The sequence below is a fragment of the Plectrocnemia conspersa genome, unplaced genomic scaffold, assembly GCF_051122295.1.
Source record: "Plectrocnemia conspersa isolate PC_06_02 unplaced genomic scaffold, ASM5112229v1 ptg000009l, whole genome shotgun sequence".
Taxonomy (NCBI): Eukaryota; Metazoa; Arthropoda; class Insecta; order Trichoptera; family Polycentropodidae; genus Plectrocnemia; species Plectrocnemia conspersa.
In genome coordinates this window covers 13222027-13242534 of record NW_028277173.1, presented here as the reverse complement: position 1 = coordinate 13242534, position 20508 = coordinate 13222027, and the positions used below count along the sequence as shown (strand labels likewise).

Here is a 20508-nt window from a genome sequence, read left to right as displayed (position 1 = left end):
TAGGTATAAAAAAATACAACTAAGTTTTATTCCAGAATTTTAAATGTGTCTTTGACAAAAAAATATGTTAATAGTTCAAATTAATTTTCTTCAAGTCTTCAAGAAAAAATCATTTACTCCATTTGGAAAGCCCATTCCGATACACCGAGTCAATATGAAGTCCTTTCTTCATACATAGTATTGACTTGGCATTCTGGGCAGCGTATAAGGAAGTTAAAAATTAATAATAAAAGTAAAATGTCAGTGAACCTAATATATAATTAATTTAGTTTTAGAACTTGCTTAGAGATAATTGAATAAATGTATTTTAATGTATTATTATTCAAATAACAGAAAATTCTGTTCTGTTAATATAAATACCTCAAAATCGAATGAATATATTTGTTGTTAAAACAAATATATTTTTAGGTTTCAATCATAATAAATAACAAATACTGTAAGGAAAATAAATATTTATTTTAAAGCAACTATTTGACCGTTACAAAATTTATTACAAATTACTTGTCGTGCCATTAATTATTTTATAAAAAAGAGACACAGGAGGCATTGTTCAAAGTACCGAAAATACAAAATCCCATGCATATATTTGCTATATTCAATCAACTCAAACTTTAATCAGTGAAAATTAATTTATGGCATTAGCAATAATTGTTATTTTAAAAGAATATATAATATTTGTTTCTTTGCATTATGCTGATAAATATTGAAGTATTTAATTTGTTCTAGCTGGATCTATTTATATATAATTTATCTTTAGCTCAATACAAAGCGTACACACATTAAATTTTCTAATACATTGCTAATACGCAAAATTAAATTACACTAATTGTATTACTCATTAGTATATAATAAATAAATTTAATCTCATCATTGAACATACGTAATAGTATATAAAACATTTCTTTCTCTATGTTTTATTGGTGCGTACATATTAGAAAGCGTTTAAGGCATATTTATAATGCTAATTCTATAATTTCATACTAATTAAAAATAAAATTATCATTACGTTGTTGTGATCGTAAATAATTGTGATATGTTAACTGTCTTTTTGCTGCAGTTACAAATACCTAATTCGGCAGTTTAACATTCATTAAAACACAAATTTAATTTGTGTTTTAAAAATATTAAAAATACAATAATGGCGAATGTAAGCTCAATTGCTTTTTTTCGTTTTATAAGAGTGACATTGCAGTGTTAATATTTTTTACATATATTATATAGTTATAAATATAGCAATTTATGATTGGTTTCTATTTGAAAGCTACATAATGACATGGAATAAGTAACTAACTATATTAAAATATGAACTTAAGTATAAATGTAAAATACAAGTTATTAGTGAGTTAAATAATAAAAAATGCTCCCACATAATTACACATTATCAAATGGTTGTTAACATTTAAATTTATTATAATTATTTTTAACGTTATAAAAAAATAGTCTGCACACAATATTTTAATGTTTTTATTGTACCAAACTTATATATATATAAATTTATATGTATATAAAGTGCAGTAAACATATCTTGTAAAAAAAAAGAAGTGAGTACGACTAGATATACGTAAAAACATTATCTCCTGAAAAGCTTTTTTCAATGCAGAAAAATAATTCATTTAAAAATAGAACATATATGGTCATTTTTAACATAAAAATGAATCAACGGAATAAAGGATAGAGGATACATTTTGTGTCGTGACTATAATTCACATTTTTCACTATAAGTCGCAATACTCTTATTTTTTACACATCGAATGTGTCCCAATCGTATGCACAGTCACTGCCATTCGTTCTGGAAGAAGAAATTAAAGAGCCAGACCGAACACGGACACGATGCAGTACATGGTTTTGTTCTCCCAGCGAACGGTGCAAGATCCGTCTGTGTTGTTGTCCCAAAAGCAAGAAGACGCAGTGTGTAATCCGGCGCCGTTCTTTTGCATAATGGTGCAAGTGACTAGAAAGAAAATTTAACAAATAATTAAAGCTTTTATATAATCCTCGATATAATCAACAGCAAAATATATATTTTAAACAGCTCCATGGCTTACATTAATGAAGGTAAAACACATCTAAAATAAATTATTTTTAATTTAAAATCACATATAAAAATAAAATAAAAATTAAATGTGATCAAGTTTATAACATGTACAGCAAATTATAATATAATTTTTAATATAGTTATAATACAATATGTGTTCTGAGTCATTGTGGTTTTCCTCATTGCACACTTTTCCTTATTATACATATCGTCGATTTAAAATAAGATCGCCACAACTCCAAAATTATGAAACAACTAGAAAATTATTAATAAAATTGATTTAGCTCTAACCCATGTGCTGTTTGTTGTACCTCTTTATTCAATAAATTACGAAATATTTAAGGTTTTAATTTGACTCCCCCTAGTATATATATCATATAACAGGACAATAAAAATTAATATTTTACTTATTCAGAAATAAACAAAATTATTATAATTATTATAGTATGTCCAAAATAAATATGTATTGTTTTAATTTTTCATATCTTCTGTATTTTTTTCACATGATTTCCGTTTTTCCCATAAATTAATATTAAATATTTAAGTAAGGGTAATTGCAGTCCTATTGATCTGAAAGACCCGAGTTTGAATCGAAACCCTAGTGTTTTTAGATTTCTATCGTGTCTGGGAGATCGGAATTAGTGATTATAAATAGATGACGTTTACCTAGATTTTCTTAAGCTCACATATGAATATTGTGATGATATATAAAAATTGAGCCAAGTCGTATATATTAGGAAATGAAAAATCTTTAATAATACTATTCATACTGTCTTCAAAACCGGTGGTTTTCGATTTATAATTCTTACAATTCGATGAAATTGAGATTCTGATTAAAAGAAGATTATGCTGTGGAATTTCAGGCAATTAAACGCTGTTTTAACAAATTTTTAATTAAGATGTCTACATAATTTTCTAGAAATGAAGAAAAAAGATAAATAAATGCTTAGTGATCTGGAAATCAAATTAAAGATTGGTTCAGACATGAATAATTTACATCATAAAAAAATATCAGATTCATACTATGTTTTAATATGCCTCATCATAAAATAGTTTTCTTTACATTGTTCTACTTTTGTTCATTAAATTTTCATACAAAAAGGTGCTAGTTGAGAACCGTTTATATACAATAAAACGACAGTCAATTTCATATTGTCACTTGTTTCTATTATTAATGTAGTTTTTTTATTATTATGCAATTTAAAAATGCTTCTTGAGAAAATTTAATAATTTGGATTTGTAACAATTTATTTCCAAGCTGACGATATATTTAAATTTGCACACATATTATAAACGTTATCAAAGTAGTTTCAATTGTGGTGCGAACATAATACAGTCTATTCTTTTTTGAGCAATTTTAATTAACATTTTAGAGTACTGAAATGAAATCATTAGACATCTGAGGCACATTTTATTTTTAGTTTTTTAAAGTGTTACTAATATATTGGACAAATTTATTGTGCTGATATAATAAAGTGAAGAGGGCGAAATTTTGTTTCAACAATTTAGCCAAAGATGTATGCAATTATCTTAGTTACCAATTATCAGGTTTAATGAAATGGTGATTTAGTTTTACAAAAGAACGTGATATCTACTGATGAGACAATATTGCTGAAAAGGTAAATAAAAATGACATTTTACTATATAAAAAATTGAAATCATTGTCATTATTATTGATATCAATTATATTGAGTTTGTCAGTTTTACGAATAAGACAAACAATTTAATGGCTAAAGAACAGTTTTAGAAAAAATGTGTATCCACGCCTGATTTTCCAATACTTAAGATGGCATTTAGAGGTCAGTATGCAAGAAAATACAGTTGAATTATAAATTACGTAAGTGGCTCTCAAAGTGTACAATTTTGGATGTTGGATTAGCCATGATGTAATGTTTTTATTGAGCACCAAACGTTTGGTGTTCAACAAAAAAGGTGGGCATTTTGACAGATCAGTACTTAAAATGTCTATAACGTGAATATTAGTAAGAATATTTTTTTAAGTTTTAAAATAACAATGACTACAAAGACTGTAGTAGTATAATTTAATTTGAGTACAAAGGGTTAAAATAATGAAATTAAAAAAATATAAATTATGGCGCTGTATCGTATGTGGGTGTGATACGCAACAAATATTTTATTTTACAAAGTTTTGCAGAGACAATATTTAAAATAGATTTATACCTATATATTTATAAGGCTTTTGAAGTTTGGTTAAAGCTCCGAGACAAGACTCCACGACGGTTGAAGTCCATTGGTTAACTTTATTATGTTGATAAGCAGCTCCGCCGATAGATATTTCAATTGCTTCTTTAATTATTTTGCTAACGTCGTCGACAACGAATTGTGACTGTAAATTTAATTAATATTATTTATTATTACTACATAGATAACAAAACGTTAATTATAAACATTAAAAATATATTTTTCATGATATGAGTCATCAAGATTGTGCAAGGTTAAGGCATAAACGTCAGAAATTTTATCAATGAATATTTATTAAGGGAGGTACAATTACGTTAACTTAAGTATTTTACATATGTTTTATGGAAAAATAACTCAATATCAAGGTATTTGCGTTGGTAAATGGCGCAATTTTGTATAAAAAATTATCATTTTCATTATTTGAAGGACAATATTGTATAATGTGGTTGTGGAAAATTCAATAAATATGACGATTTATTCCTTATGGAATATCAATTATTAAAAACGTAATGCAAGCTTTGAATATCGTTCATAAATACCTCTTCAGCGATATCGGTGGCCTCCTTGTTCTCCATAGCTAAAGCCGGTGACAGCCGCAAACCGATCAGTGCTGCCAACGCAAAAACTGTAATTCACGAACGCGGCATGTACGTACGTGTTCGTGAGAATACGCTTGGGTTGTTAAAAAGGGAAAGCATTCAATTTAAAATATTCAAAAGTAGCGTCCAGTGTAAATTTACTTTTTCAAAAATCATAAAATACGTTTAATTAAATTAAAAAAGATTTTTAATCATTACTAAAATAATTACCATTTCATATATCATCTCAAGTACTAATCTTTTTTGCATGTATAAATATGTTTTTTTCTGTCTAATCTTTGTACAATTTCAAATTATTCAATATTTCAATGTCCGCATTTGTAGGAAATATATGTCTCGGTTCAGCTCTGGTTTAACAAACAGTCTCTGGACAAAAATAACATTTTTTCCAGTTCAAAGCACTAATTTTATTCATTTCATTATTTTTATATATTTAAGTAAAAAATATAGCTTAGGTTTAATCAAATTTATTTTCCTTAAAAACTGTTATTTTAAAATAACAAAGTATAGAAAACTAGAGCAGTAACATAATACATAATTATAATTTATTTTTAACAATGTCAAAAAATACGTTATTAGTCACCGTTTTTACACCACCTACTAACGTGTTTTATATAATTCTCTACAAATATGTCCATATTAACTGTATCAGATCAGTGATCGCTAATAATTGAAGTCATACAATTTTGAATGTATTTACCCTTCCCTCTGTCTAAATGACGTTATAATCTTTCCCGTTATAAAAAAGATGTGTCTTTGTCTAAATTTCGTTATAATCTTTCCCATCCCAAAATTCTAAAAAAGCGTGAAGTTTTGTCGAATAGATCGTCGATAATGTTACCAGTAAAATATTTTTTTTAAGGTATTTGTTAAGAATATATCGGCAACATGTTCAAAAACTAATGCTTATGAACATATTATCTGCGTTTGGAATTAACGGCTACGAGCCGCTTGGCCAACAACGTTATGCTACTTCAATTTTAAACTGGTTACGTGCTAGGGAGCGAGCGTTGGTCAGAACATTGAAATCCTTTATGCAAGGTAAATAATTATATGATTCCTCTTTTAAGTACATACATTGTTGCCGAGTTATTCATATGTTCACTGTTCTGATCAATGCTCGCTCGCATCTTATTTGTTCAAATTTTTAATCGTAATTATGTAACAAAATGCGGCGAGAGCTCACAACCATTGGTTTTTGAGTGTGGCGCCGACATTCTTAACAAGTACTTATTTCAATATTATAATTTATATTTACATATGAATTATTCGAATAAACTTAAAATCAAAAAAATCATTTTCAGATTAAACTGATTATATTTAGTTGCTTTATGACCTCATATTTTCCTTTAAAAACATTATCCGTATCAAATCATCACATTATATGATCAGATTTTGAAAATATCAAAAGAACAAAAATAAAAAGGCCCCCTCAAAAAAATGTAGAAAAAAAGAGAAAAAAGGACAAATTGCTACGAAGGCTAAAAAGCTACTTTGGACATTTTTTTTAGGAAGACATAAGGATAATTATTATCAAAGGAGAACGTCTGGTTATCTTACGTGATATCAACCATGTACCCCATCCTCATTACCTACCTCATTAGGGTGCGGCGTCACATATGGATAGGCTTACCAAAATTATAAAGCTCTAAACCAGAACAGCTAAAAAATCATCTTTGATTTTTTTTGTTTAATTTGGGATGCTAAGGGAGCTAAAAATGGTCATCTCAGAAATTTATGTTCATTTAGGATTACCGTGGAAGCTAAAATAAGTCTTAGAAATTTTGTGCAACCGGGACCAATGTGTGAAACTGGGATGTATGATTAGTCTAGATAAAACTTGGTTATTTTTTAAAGTCGGTGTAAACGATACAGATCTGGATGTTGGTATTACTCCAATATAAAAAAATTGTCATCGCTTTTGAGAAGCATAAGTGGTAATGGCACAAACCGAAAGCCGTGTTGTTGGTACACTAAAGCCTGCCGAGGGATATTATGGATTTACTTGTCGAAAATTATATAAAACTTAGCAGGTTTAATGCAGTTTAATGTTTTCAAAATTTTCAATGACATCGAATACATATTGAAGTTTATTTCTGTGAAGTTATGCTATTTTAGCTTCCCAATACTTGTGAAGAATTTTATTAGGCGATCGTTTTGAAATTGTTAATCCACAATTTATTTCCTTTTTTGTTTATGACTTTCTTACATCACCATGTTAATCCATGGAAAAAAACGGAAACGATGAAGTTTTCTGCGACACACTGAGTAGTAGGAGCTTTCTACTTTTGCAACTAACTTACATAATTTTGTTAATTTATTTTTATATTGGAGTGAATAAAAACAAAATTATAACATAATATTGTATCAAGATTGTAAATATTTAAAGATATAAAAATAAAGTAGTAGCATAAAGAGCATACATTAAAATGTATGCGCTTTTTATTTGATACATTTAACTAATTATATGTATATACTATGACTTTTTATATGCGTTGACAGAATACGTTTAGTTTTGAAAACTTTTCCACATTGAATACACTCAAAATTACGCAAATCACTATGAACATAAAAATGACTTAAAATATTTCCTTTAGTTTTGAATCTCTTACCACATTTGTCACATTCGAAATTACATAAATCGTTATGAATTTTTGTATGCTGTGTAAGGTAATTTTTAGTCTTGAATACCTTTCCACATTTACTACATCCAAAATCATAAGAATCTCTATGAATAGCCATATGTTGTTTAAGGCATTTACTAATTTTGAACGCTTTTCCACATTTAATACATACATAGTCGTTTTCCTTATTAACGTTTGAGTAGTTATGAGATAAGATGTTTGCGATAATAGTATCTTTGTTAAGTATGTCTTTCACATCGTGCGTCTCTAAAAGAATAGATTATCAGATATGTTATTTAAAGTAAATTTAATAGTGTATATAATGCAAATATATCATACCTATTTCCATCATGTCATCTACTTGGTCTACATTATCCTCTTCGGTACTGTCATACTCTTTTTTAACACGTTCATTCTTGTAACAAAAAATATATTTTTAATTTATTTTAAAATTTTGTGGATGTAGTTATTCTATTTACCTTAGTTTTATATTGAATAAGGTTATGGCTTTCACTGTCGTTCTCTAGTTTTGTAAAAAAAAATTATATATAAAAGGCTTTAGTATGACTAAATTGATAATATTGCGTTTCTAAACATCAGATTTAGATTCTAGACTAATGCATAAAATATAATCGGAGTTTCCAACTAACTTTGGATCAAATCTCACATTCAAATTACGATTTTGGCTGTAAATATTTGTAGCTGATATTTATTACTAAGCTTTGAATTGTTATACCTTATTGCCAGAATTACATTTTTCACTCATTACACCAATCGATCAATTATAAACTAAACTGAAATTAACTCCAACAAAATATATTATTATTTAGTCACTGCTTGTCAACCCTATTATGCTAACTTCTAACCTATTTTTGGTTGCATATCACGTCTTTCTTGGCGTTGTTTTTTTCTTGTTTGATATTCTCGTCGTATTTTCGCCCTGATGGCGATACTTTCTAACCTATTCTGCCTTTGTTGTGGTGTTTCAAGTTTTCTGTTAGTTGCCTGTCTACATTTTTGCGCTTCGAGTCTTTCATGACGTTGGTTTTCTGTCTCTGCCGTCCGGGCTAATTTCTTACGAAGACCACCTATAGATCTTCCTAGACGAGATCGTTTTTTACTCATGACGCAAACTATAAAAAAATATATCTTAATGTCTTCATAGTTATTTTATCATTTCACTCATTTTTATTGTATAACAAATATCTGTATACCTTTATATTTATTTATTATCTAGTGCTCTAATTATAATAGTCGATATGTTTCATCGTATAAAGATGGTAAATGTTTCTGAATTTTTGTTTGTAAATGTATTTTGCAAGTGTTTACTGCATTATTTGTTAAATACATGTATTGATAGGAGAGCTGTCGAAGCAGTCAGAGCGTTAGTTTTAATTTGACGCGGACGAAGCACACTAATTTTCGACCATTGAAATAAATATAAATCAATCACAAAACAACAAATATCTTTCAAAGAATCTTAGCGTGCATAAAATAAATATAATAGTACAAGTAATATATTTAAAAAAATATTTGTATTCATTTTATTCCAGGGAGCGAACAGTGAAACGATTGGTTTGTTTTCAAATTCTGTAGATTTTTCACTTTAAGAAAAAATATTTTCCAATATGGTGTTTCTCTTTGCTGCAAGGAATTAGGTATTTTTTGTTTTAACCGTAAAGGTTTAATGAAATATATCGTTTTTTATTGCAAAGCTTTGTGTACTCTTTCAACTTTTTGCACTATTAAATTTCATGCAGATAATGTACACAAAACGACACGCTGTAAGAATTGTTAATTTTCTATATCTATTTATACGTTATATATTAAAGGAATTTCAAAGTCGTTTTTAATACAAACATTAGTTTATTCCATTTAGTCGTCGAATTTACAAAAGAAACATATAAATACTCAGAACAATTCCGAAAAATGTAATCATGCTTTTCTCATTTGAAGTAGAAGCATTTTAACAAACAAAATTAAGACTGTGAGCTACACCATTATAAACACCAATCATATTCGCTCCATTGTCATATCCTTGACTTCTAATATTTGAAATATCTACTCCATCTTTTTCTAATTTATCGACAATTTTACTGGCGAAACCGCTACCAGTTTTTTCTTTAATCGCTTTAAAATCTATAAAGCTTTTTTTAGTTGTAATAAACTTGTCATTAATATTTATATATTGAATAATTTGGCACATTTTATAAAAGAACACTTTAGCACACTAAATAAAAGTAGTTTCAATTCTTTAACTCTAGAAATAGTTTTTAAGAATCAGAAAAATTCGCCTTGCCCATACATTTAAACTATGTACACTGATAGTTTCTTGCGTTTCTCTGAGAGGTAAATTATCTTTCGCACAAAATAAAAGCACATCTAACACAACACGTAAAATCTTTCGCCAATTTTCTTTATAATATTCAAATAAATACAAAGATTTTATTTTCACCAGATTTTAGGAAAATTGATATTATTAATACAAATGAAACGTAATTTGAATTTGATTTGCCATAGCACGTTTTTAGCGGTTTTTAGAGCTAACGGGAGTTACATAGTATTAGTTGTCAGATAATCTGGCAACAGTGTAAAATTACCGGCGCGTCAGAGTAGCATCTTTCAAACAAGAGCGGCTTTACTTGTAATTTGTTTCGACTGCATTTCACTACCATCAAATTTCGCCGATAAACGAAGGTATTGTTATTCATAATAAAATGTGATTAATAATAATAAGAACAACGCCCATTTTACGTTTGACGTTTAGTCAAGATCTACTTTCACTTTTAGTAGATCACTTACCGTTCGAGTTTGTCCCGCTTTCTTTTCTTTTACTCTCGATTCGATCTTCAGACGCCAGATCTTAACCTCAATTAAATCGCATCGTTTTCAGATGATCATATACGGGACTTAATCTTGGATTTTCAAGTGTTCTCGATATCATAATACTATGGTACGGACCAGATCGACCAATTACTCCCCATTGTTGGTCAACGGTGAAGTAGGACAGCGAGAATCCATCATGGATAAAGTGACTAAACGGCATACGATTCATGAGCATCTAAACGGAAACGGGAACGGAAATGATTCGGACCAGAAGAAGAATCATGCCCTGCCATCAGACGATTCTAAAACTCATCCCACTGTATACTTGGTGTTCTTCTCGTTGCTCTTGGATTTGCTGGCGTTCACAATGATCTTACCCCTATTGCCTTCGTTATTGGAGTATTATGAAGAAAATGATAAATTCGGACTGTATACATGGGTGTTAGATAAAGTGAAGTATTTCCAAGTGGCCGTCGGAGCACCTGTTCGCTTCAATTCAGTATTATTCGGTGGCGTTTTGGGGTCCATGTATAGTTTTTTACAATTTATCGTCAGTCCAATTATCGGCGCTTTATCCGATGTTTACGGAAGGAAGCCATTGATGCTGCTATGTTTGGTAATTATTGTTTTTTCTCTTTCAATTTTATACATTTATATATTATTATTTTAATGCTTTATGTGTATATTGTAGGTTGGAATATCGTTTTCGTATTTGCTGTGGGCTTTTTCGTGCAACTTTGGATTGTTCGTCTTGGCACGATTCATCGGCGGATTGAGCAAAGGCAACGTGAGTCTCAGCATGGCCATAATATCGGACGTATCCAGCAATAAGAACAGAGGAAAGGGAATGGTATGCTAATTATTTTATTTTATACATACTAAATTAAGAGTTTAGACTCATAGATATGTGTATTGATTTGCCTATGTACAACTAGATAATATAACACCTCATAGGTGGATATCGACACATTTATAGAGACTTACTGTATGTCCAGACTTGTTTCAGTAGAGTCGATGCTGTGCTATTTCTGTTGAGATGTATCTTTATAATTTAAACTATTTAAATCAACAATTTTCTCTATGATTCTCAAACTCCGTGTATTGCTGTCACAAAAATACACAGAATATAGTTTCATTCAACAGATTTTATACACAGCAAAAAATTGTACAAAACTGGTGCCCAAAAACTTAAGTTTATTTTAATTCAGAAATAAACGCGTATTTCCACATTGTCGTGAAATATTATATAATAATGGAGAATTGAAATTTGGAATGGAAGTAATTTGTTTAAATTTCAGGGTATATTTTATTTAATTCATTTTTTTTTATTGTTCCTTCTCATTTCTTATATATATATTTTTAAACAATTAATCATATGTATGCAGTTTGAAGGAATATCTCTCCATGTCGAAATTGTTCCTATTAAAGATTTAGTTCAAGAGATGCAGCAATCATCTCTTATCAAATCATGCAAATTGTATTTATTTTATGTAAATTTAATTGTTTTTAAAATTATATCAAAAATATTTTTTTTTGCTTTTATTTAAATTGACAATTTAATTTATAACTTGTACATATATCATCAGGTAATACTTAATTCTATTACTCCTAAATGTTTATTGTAAAAAATATTAATTGAGTGATTTTTTAATAGTATTGTATGTTTTAATTAATATATTTTAAATTAGTTATTTTTTATTTTAAATAAAAGGAAATAGTATAACTATTTAGTTTTAAAAAATCAGCATTTCGTCAAGATGAGAGGGCCTGATAAACATATTGGCCTAGGCCATAGTCATGATGTGGGGTGTGATATGTACATATAAATAAAAAAAGACTATACTTACTTTTGGGACGCACTTCATAAGCCTACAATTTGGAATGTAAAATGGATACTCATATTAACAGACATTGAGATTTTATTTAACTTAAATATTATAACTGTACAATATGTCCTTTGATTAATTGCGTATAAAATGCTATATCTTTGAAAACACTGAACAAATTTAAATTTTAGCATTTAATTTAGCAATTCACACTAGTTTAAGAGCTTAAACTCATATTGTACGTGAAAATATCTACATATATCTAGGCTAATGTATTAATATTATTTTATTTTTAGGCTCTCGTTGGGATAGCATTTTCTTTAGGATTCATCATGGGACCTATCATCGGTGCAATGTTTTCTCTAATGGTCGACAAATCGTCAGAATCGTGGTTTTTCTATCCGGCTACATTCGCACTGCTTCTTTCGATCGCTGATCTAATATTCATTACACTATGTTATAAAGAAACACTTCCGAAGGTATTTTTAAACATTATTAAATTAATTATCTTTATATTTAATTTAATACTTAATTTATAGGAGAAACGGGCGCCTGAAATAGGCTTATCTTTATCGAGAGCCATGGAGTTCATATCTATAGGCGCTTTATTTAACTTTAAAGCTGTTCAAAACATATCGCAGAAAGATTCGAAGAAGTTAAAGAGATTAGGACATGTGTATTTTGTTTATTTATTTATTTACTCAGGATTAGAGTTCACTCTGACGTTTTTGACTCATCACACCTTCAATTATACGTCAATGCAGCAAGGGAAAATGTTCCTCGTTATCGGTATGTTGCAATTCTAGATGAGATTCGATCAAGTAACACTAATAAAACATTTTTTATTTATAGGTGTAGTGATGGCTCTATTGCAAGGCGGAGTAGTCAGACGTCTTCCACAACATAAAATGTTGCGAGGCGCCGAGCTCGGATTATGGATTATTCCATTTTCGTTTTTATTTGTGGCTTTAGCTTCAACACAAACTGTCTTTGCTGCTAAATTTTTAGATAGTATTTATTACCTTTGGATCGGACTCATTCTCTTCGCTATTTGTTAGTATAAAATTCATTATTTAATCAATTTTTGATACATGGGTGATAATTTATTATTGTTTATTATAGCAACGGCGTTCGTGGTGTCTTGTTTAACATCACTTGTCTCTCAAATAGGAAGTCCTGATCAACGTGGCATCATATTGGGAGTATTTAGATCGTTGGGTGCATTAGCTCGCGCATCAGGACCAATTGTTGCATCTAGTGGTACGTGATTATTTCTTTATAATGTATTCTAATGTTCATATTTGTGTTAACATATTTTTTTTATCTTGCAGCTTTTTGGAGTTTTGGCGCGTTTTCTACTTATTTATTAGGGGCTGTATTCCTGTTGTATCCAGTATTATTACTTAGGTTATCTAAGTTGAATTTATAATGTATAGTACATTCTTATATTAAGATTTTTATGAAGTGCCTTGCATTTATATTTATGAACTATTTGTAGTTTTTGTACCATAGTATTACTTGTAATATTATGTATATATTCTATATATCTCAATTGAAGAATTCCAATTCGTGAATTTAAGTATTACTCACATAGTATTCAAATTAAATACATATGTATTTTAATGGTGCTTTTCTAATATTTTTTGTACTTTATTTAAACTTCATTGTAAGTAATTAAATACTATTATTATTGAAATTTTCTTGTGATACTATCAGTACTTAACGACTACATATTTATATTGATAAAAAAATATTCAAGCTTCTGCTAGAACTATTTAATTTACATTTTAGTCCTATTCTGCGTTAATAGACTTCTCCCAGCGTAGTTTATATTGATACAAGTATTTTTTGGGAATACAATAAAGTATTTCTTGTATTGTTCTTAATTTATTGTCATGAGATCTTTATTGTATGTGGCATCTTGAGTGTGAGTAGAACCAATAGTCACGAGTCTAGTCTGGAGCACTCTGAAATTGTGTAACGTTTTTATAATACTTTTTTTTAGATTGCTACTTTACTCTCAATCTCTAATTTAATATAATATTTCTATTGTTGCGGGATTTCTGTTGATTGAAATACAATTTGTAAGTGCAACTATTATGACTGGAAACAATTGAAGGTCTGCACAGTCTGACAAAAAATTCATTTACATAAGGATCGCATGTTTTGTTGTACATCATTTATAAGGTCGGATACTTTTTGATCAGGCCTATTTTTATTCCAGTGTAAATAACGATCAATTTAATTTTTTTATTAATATTTACAAAAATATAGTTTAATAGAGATAAATAATAGAATATATTTGTTTAAATATATATTTTAATGATCACCGTTTCTTTTTCAGTAAACATTTTCTTTAAATATAATATTAATGCACTCTTTATATCTCTAGTATGTTTCTTTGAATATGTAGAACAGTATTTACAATTTTATAATAACGATAAAATAGTCTATATTTGAAAATATATTATACATATACAAATTACATTGTTCGAGTTTTATTTTAAAATTTCATATGTATATTTAAATTGTTTTTGACACTGTTAATAATGCAATGTAATCTTAAAACATTTTTTTAAATACGGTTACAATAAAATCAAACAACCAATACGAAAATTTCAGTCAATTATTTAAAATGACAGTTAATTATTAGTATTACTTGATGTTGGAAAAGTCTTTGTTCATTCTAATTGTATTGGAATGATTATGAAAAGTTTGCTTAAAATTTTGGTAAACTTATTTCAGTGGATTTTTATTCTCTTTGGTAAAATAATGTTTTTTTTTTTTTAATTTTTAGACAATATAACATCAATTTTTAATAATATAAAATATAACATTCAATAATCAGTTTTATATTTCGTCATCATTATTTAATTATTACATAACTAATATTAAATTCAATAATTGTGTCCCATATACATACAAATAACATAATTTAAGCGCATTTATAAAATGCATCTATAGAATAGAATCGTATATATCTTGTATGCATATACATTTATTATTGGTAAGACTTAAACAGCTAGTTCAAAAGTATTTTTATAATGATAATTATTATATCATATAACTATGACTCCACTGGTAAACGGTAACACCACAGGCAAATAGGTATCGATCCATAGAATTCATTCAACGTTTTTAAGTCACTGGCAATATACACAATACATATATTTTTCTGATACACAATAAATATATAACTATATATCACTAATCTTTGGGATCAATATGCATCTTGAATATAAAGATAAATATTAACATTTTTTTTTCATAACAATAAATTGATTATATATTGTAAAATTTCCAATCTGATGATAACATTTAATTTTTGCTATTGTATATATATGTATATATGTGATTTGGTTAAATATTTTCTATTAATAAAAATATTTTTTTTAATCAAATTTATGTATATTTACACACATATATATGTATATATATAATATCATTTAATTTGAGGACTAGATATAAATATAAATCATAAAGTATTCGCTTTCATTTTAGAGGAAATCTCTCACCACACATACGTATTTATCGAAATAATACCTTGTAATTAAAACTTGTGATACTTAATTTTAAGGCCACATCTTATTAAACAGTTGGTACTAGTTGTGTTTGACATTTAGGCACTTAATATTGATAAAATGCCTTCAGATACATTGAATAGATATGCAAATTAATTTACACAAATGTACATTAAAAATATAATCCTGATTTGGCCTTGCTATATAAATATGAAATTATGCTTTTGAAACGATAATAATGCCTAAAGTTCTAAGGTGAACTTAAGGCATATGCAAAGATCAGACATTTGATTCTGGTCCATCGGTATTGTGCTTGAAAGAAGCTCGAATTCGCGCCGAGTACAGAGTACATAGATGTCCGTAACTTTTATTGTACCACTCTGGAGTGCGGCCCCTGTAAAATAAAATAATAATTTAATTAATTGGGTTGAGAAATTAATATTATACTCAATAAAATTGATTAACTACTCACTTTGTATCAACTCTAACTAAATGCACAAGTCTGGAACGCCCTTTTCCAGCCGGTTCTATTAAATATCTACTAGCGAGTACGACAGCCCTCACTCCTCCCAACATGACTTCAGCTTCGGGATGAGAGATAGACGTTTCTACGACACAGCATCCTCCACGAGACACTTCGGTCTGCCATGATCTGTAGAAAGACAGTATTTTATTATAGCAAAGAAAAGTAAAAATGTTTATGAGATTTTGTTTATGTAATAATATAATACCTGAGTACGCAATAATCCTTGGCTTGAAGAGGAGCCATGCTGGCGATGACGTATTGGAAGACTTCAGCGCTTGGACCGAGACGTTCTACGACTCTGCATTTTAGCAATGAATCGTCCCAAATTTGTCGTTCCCGTAATATTCTGTAAATGTTGAAACATAGTGTTGATTACTCTATAGCTATACCAATGAATAGTCTGTCATGTGCTCAAAATTAATAATAAAAAATAACTAACCTATGTAAAACTTCTGCTGGTGGTGCTTCTACTTCAGTCGTTATTCTCCAAAGCCTCAACGGATGTCCATCGCCGACTTTTCTATAACACAAATCGACGTGCGGTTCATGTGAAGTCACAGAAACCCATCCTCTGGACCTGCATAAAAAATATGAATTAAACATGAGTTGAAATTGATACGAGTTATTATTATGAGTTGATTGTATGAAATTATATAATTGAAAATAAAGAGGCACAACCAAAACGTGCTTCTAAATTTGTCTATAGCAGGCATGTCAAACTTTTTTGCATCGACGGTCACATGAGCTGTTTTGCATTAGACACATACATTTTTAAAAATCTGAGATTCATTTAGCAGTATCTTTGGTAAACTATCCTAAAAGTTTATTTCGCTAGCAATATAAAATTTGTACAAAACGTTTTTATGTGAAGTTCTTGATCAACGCAACTTTTTTAAAATAATATTAAAGTACTGTAGTTCAAAAATTTTCTAAATCCAAATAGACAATCACAGCACAAACTAACGCTCAAGGTTGGTAGCTCTATTATGCTGTTGAGGAAATTTGATCCATCGAAACAATGCAATGAAGCTCGGTTGTTGATGAATTGCACTGAATACATTGTTTGGTAATTGAGGCAATGATCTTGACAATGGCGAAAATGCATTTATTTCCAAAATCCAACTGATTTATAGCTTATATACAAACTTTAATTCATAATTTGTATTGTCTTCAAAACGCCAATGCAGCAGATGAAGTGTTGAAACTTACAATATAACTGAGAACGAAATGTAGGCGAATTTTGCATCTAGAATTTTGAATAAAATTTCTCAATGCGCAGTTTAGTGTTTTCTATAATATCAGTAACCACAATGATGTAGACGGTAAGGTATCTAACTAATAACCAAAGAGATTGCTCAATTATCAGCAACAAAATTGAATTTTATGCTATTTTGAGTTATTTGTCAATTGAAGTTAGGAAATGTAACTCAAACAATAAGTTTTTATTACTAACATATATTTTATAAAAAAATATGTTAGTAATAAAAGCCTCGGTTTTACTAGATTTTTATACATTAAAGTTGAATCTGAATTGTCAGAGAAAAGTTTGTTATCAATTATTACAATGTTTGAACGCTTCAGGCTAACACCTAACATGTTTAAGTGGTAGATTTACAATAATAAGCATAATTTTCATTAAAAAAATAAGCAGTCCTCACATAAAAAAATCATGGCACATTTTAATTAAATATAATATATACATATATTAAAAAAATAAGGAAAGGAAAGTAATTAGGGGCCTGGTTCACATGCTTGCTTGGAAGCCGGAATATTTATAATTATGCCACTGACAGAACTCAAACTAAATTGCGTTCAAATAAAAATAAATTCATTAATAAATAAATATAACTAATCATTTTTTATAATCATAATTATTCTTATTAATTCTTTATACTAATGGGCCGCGTGTTTGTCATGCCTGGTCTATAGGAATTTATATACATATGTTATAGTACTATTTATTTAATGTACAATTAATGAGCTATGGTCTACTCACAAAGCATGCAAATAGTACATTTATTATACCTAATTATTGACAATAATTTTAATGGAAGGGTTGGATAAAATTTTAACGAACTGTAGTACAGGAAAATGACTACAAATCTTTAGTTAAGGGGAACAAAAACTATTTGAGCTACGACGTCCAGTCTCACCTTTTCGGCGCTCTGCTACTTGCTCTTTGTGAAAGTTGAAATACAAAAGAAATTAGACTAAAAGATAAAATACTACTTTAATTTATATATCATAGAGACACAACTGTTACTTCAAATATTTATAAAAAAACTCAATGAAACTACTTTTAATTATTAAAATTTTATAAAAAGGGGTAATTTTTAGAGAGAAATAAAAAAAATCAATGAAAAAGACGGTGGCTTACTTTTCTCTTGCTTCTTTCAAGAGAGCTTGGATACTAGCTTGTTGATAGCTTATCCAACCCTGTGGGAATTCTGATCCAAGATCGTCCAGAGTGACCTGATGAATAAATTAATTTTAAATTGTTTAATTTCAGTATTAATCTATATTTTTTTCTAGTAATATTAGTATATTTACAGGTATGCTCTCTTCGAAACTGCTGAAATTGCATCTCTGTATTGTCTCGTTAGAAATGTTGAATAGCTCCCGGTGTCTCTTGATCAAAAACAGCAAGCAGTCGTGTGCTGCTTTGCTCTCGTTCAGCTCTCTAGGATCGGGTGGATTGACTTTGTTGGAGCCAGCGGCACCGCCTCGTTTCCTACGTGGAGAAGCAGATGCAGATCTATAGTAAAGGAATACATTTTATGTATATACACCCTACATTAACCGCAATGTCCCCAAACTGTAACTTACCTATTGCTGTTTCCTTCCTTATTGCTGTTTCCTTGGCCTTGTGTGTGATGATGGAGACGTAAGAGTGTGGGAGCTAAACATACAGCTAAATTCGAGGCTGTCATCTGATTTGTGGCAGAATGATCTGCAACCTAAAACAAAGACATATTTGTCAATGGCAACTCCATTTCAGTTTATCAGGTCGCTTCGATTTAATTTGATTCCTCAGTGCTAAGATAATAATATAATTTACCTGTTGAAGAAAAGCTAAAACTACTTGTAAAGCTTCTCTATGTTCTTCAGGGAGAAGCAAAAGAGCAGAGCGTACAGCATCTTCTTTAATATCTTGTGGCACATCTATAACATGGATTTAATAATCATTATTATATGATCTATAGAAACTAAAAGTATGATCAATTAACTTACGTTGAAAAATGGCAATGAACGTCTCGCTCAATTTATTGGTTAAAAGAGCATCAGGTAACTCTCTAAAGTATTGTTTTACCATGTCGGCAACGTCATGAGCTTGCTGTTCATCGTACGGTGCTAATGTAGCTGGTGCCGGTGGAGGTGATGAACTATGAGTATTACCAACACCCATAGATCCTGCAGCTTCAGCCAATTGTCGTAAACGAAGAGTGCGTGATCTTACACCAGCTTTTCTAAATATACCAACCTGTAAATCACATTGTTATTAAAGAACATATATTGAAGTATCTATTAGTTTATAATAGGATAAAGACACATACTTGATCTAATGCATTATTTCTCAACCAACTCAAAGCTGTTCTTATCGGTTTAGGTAAAGCATGACCCGTTCGCTGTAGCGAGACTAAAAGTGGTACTCCGAATACTGTTTTATCTGAAATGATGATCGATTATAATGATTGTTACATATGAATTGAATATTAATACACACCTTTATAATCTGGTGCTTTAATCTTTCGTATGAACTTTGGCAATTCCCAATTCCAGCCTGTTCTATGAGATGGACAATTTTTTTCCATATAACCAGTCAATTTTAATAAAGCTAGTTTTCTTAAGACTTGCAGTTGATAGCAAGACATTGACGTCATTGGACGTACACCTGAAATTATAACGTTTCATTAAAATCCGTTCATGTGTGATTTATCTATTGTTCAAATACCCGTGTCTTCAGAATGAGGAAAAACTGGAATCGGTAAGACTAACGCTGAAGTTGGCCGACTTCCCAAAGAAGAACTTCTTTGAAACGAGTGCCATCTCTGAACATTGTTAGACCTAAATGAAATATAACATATTAATAAAGCACATATTATCCACTCTCTCATGAGCTTCATAACTTATTTTTTAATTATATATAATATATATAACATCTTTTAGACATATTTAAATACATACTTGTTTTTAAGATCTGAGCTGATTTTATCCTGTGATTCTTCATGTTGAGAACTGCCTGAGTCTTGACTGCCACTCAATTCACTACCAGATGCAGACTTTTCCCTTTTCAAGCTACCTTCTTTGTATCTAATATTAATGATTGATTATTGTATTGTATTTTTCCT

General features: G+C 29.2%; 3 protein-coding genes and 1 long non-coding RNA gene across 10 annotated transcripts in view; 1 reads left to right on the top strand and 3 right to left on the bottom strand.

Moving 5' to 3' along the window:
• Positions 1-435: 435 nt before the first annotated feature.
• Positions 436-4932, bottom strand: Dlc90F (dynein light chain 90F). Its single transcript, XM_088193464.1, has 3 exons — positions 4777-4932; positions 4217-4382; positions 436-1951 (listed from the first exon to the last, which is right to left on the bottom strand). Exons 1-3 carry the CDS (start codon positions 4810-4812, stop codon positions 1803-1805), a joined length of 351 nt encoding a protein of 116 aa, XP_088049590.1. The 5' UTR covers positions 4813-4932; the 3' UTR covers positions 436-1802.
• On the top strand, positions 3342-13875 carry rtet (major facilitator superfamily domain-containing protein rtet). Of its 3 annotated transcripts, none has more exons than XM_088193458.1 (8): positions 3342-3654; positions 10354-10902; positions 10978-11136; positions 12409-12591; positions 12652-12901; positions 12965-13165; positions 13235-13372; positions 13444-13875. In XM_088193458.1, exons 2-8 carry the CDS (start codon positions 10411-10413, stop codon positions 13539-13541), a joined length of 1521 nt encoding a protein of 506 aa, XP_088049584.1. In that variant the 5' UTR covers positions 3342-3654; positions 10354-10410; the 3' UTR covers positions 13542-13875. The 3 variants fall into 3 exon arrangements, with proteins under 3 accessions (XP_088049584.1, XP_088049583.1, XP_088049585.1); XM_088193457.1 differs by lacking the exon at positions 3342-3654 and adding an exon at positions 10020-10157; XM_088193459.1 differs by lacking the exon at positions 3342-3654 and adding an exon at positions 10184-10269.
• Positions 6863-8874, bottom strand: LOC148231952 (uncharacterized). The gene is made up of 5 exons (XR_015810838.1): positions 8675-8874; positions 8327-8593; positions 7940-7983; positions 7800-7875; positions 6863-7727 (listed from the first exon to the last, which is right to left on the bottom strand). It is a non-coding gene; the product is annotated as an uncharacterized LOC148231952 (long non-coding RNA).
• Positions 13876-14945: 1070 nt separating the features above from the next.
• The window catches only part of cv-c (RhoGTPase activating protein), a 257468-nt gene continuing 251905 nt past the window's right edge, over positions 14946-20508 (bottom strand). For 4 of the 5 annotated variants that reach the window (XM_088193450.1, XM_088193452.1, XM_088193454.1 and 1 more), the window contains 13 exons: positions 20345-20470; positions 20112-20224; positions 19884-20051; positions 19714-19826; positions 19391-19640; positions 19218-19321; positions 18986-19116; positions 18710-18914; positions 18537-18631; positions 16599-16736; positions 16365-16505; positions 16106-16285; positions 14946-16027 (listed from right to left, as the gene is read on the bottom strand). In XM_088193450.1, the coding sequence (XP_088049576.1) occupies positions 15913-16027; positions 16106-16285; positions 16365-16505; positions 16599-16736; positions 18537-18631; positions 18710-18914; positions 18986-19116; positions 19218-19321; positions 19391-19640; positions 19714-19826; positions 19884-20051; positions 20112-20224; positions 20345-20470 (1879 nt within the window). In that variant the 3' untranslated portion in view covers positions 14946-15912. The remainder of the gene's footprint in view (positions 16028-16105; positions 16286-16364; positions 16506-16598; positions 16737-18536; positions 18632-18709; positions 18915-18985; positions 19117-19217; positions 19322-19390; positions 19641-19713; positions 19827-19883; positions 20052-20111; positions 20225-20344; positions 20471-20508) is intronic. The other variant, XM_088193453.1, reaches the window with a different exon arrangement.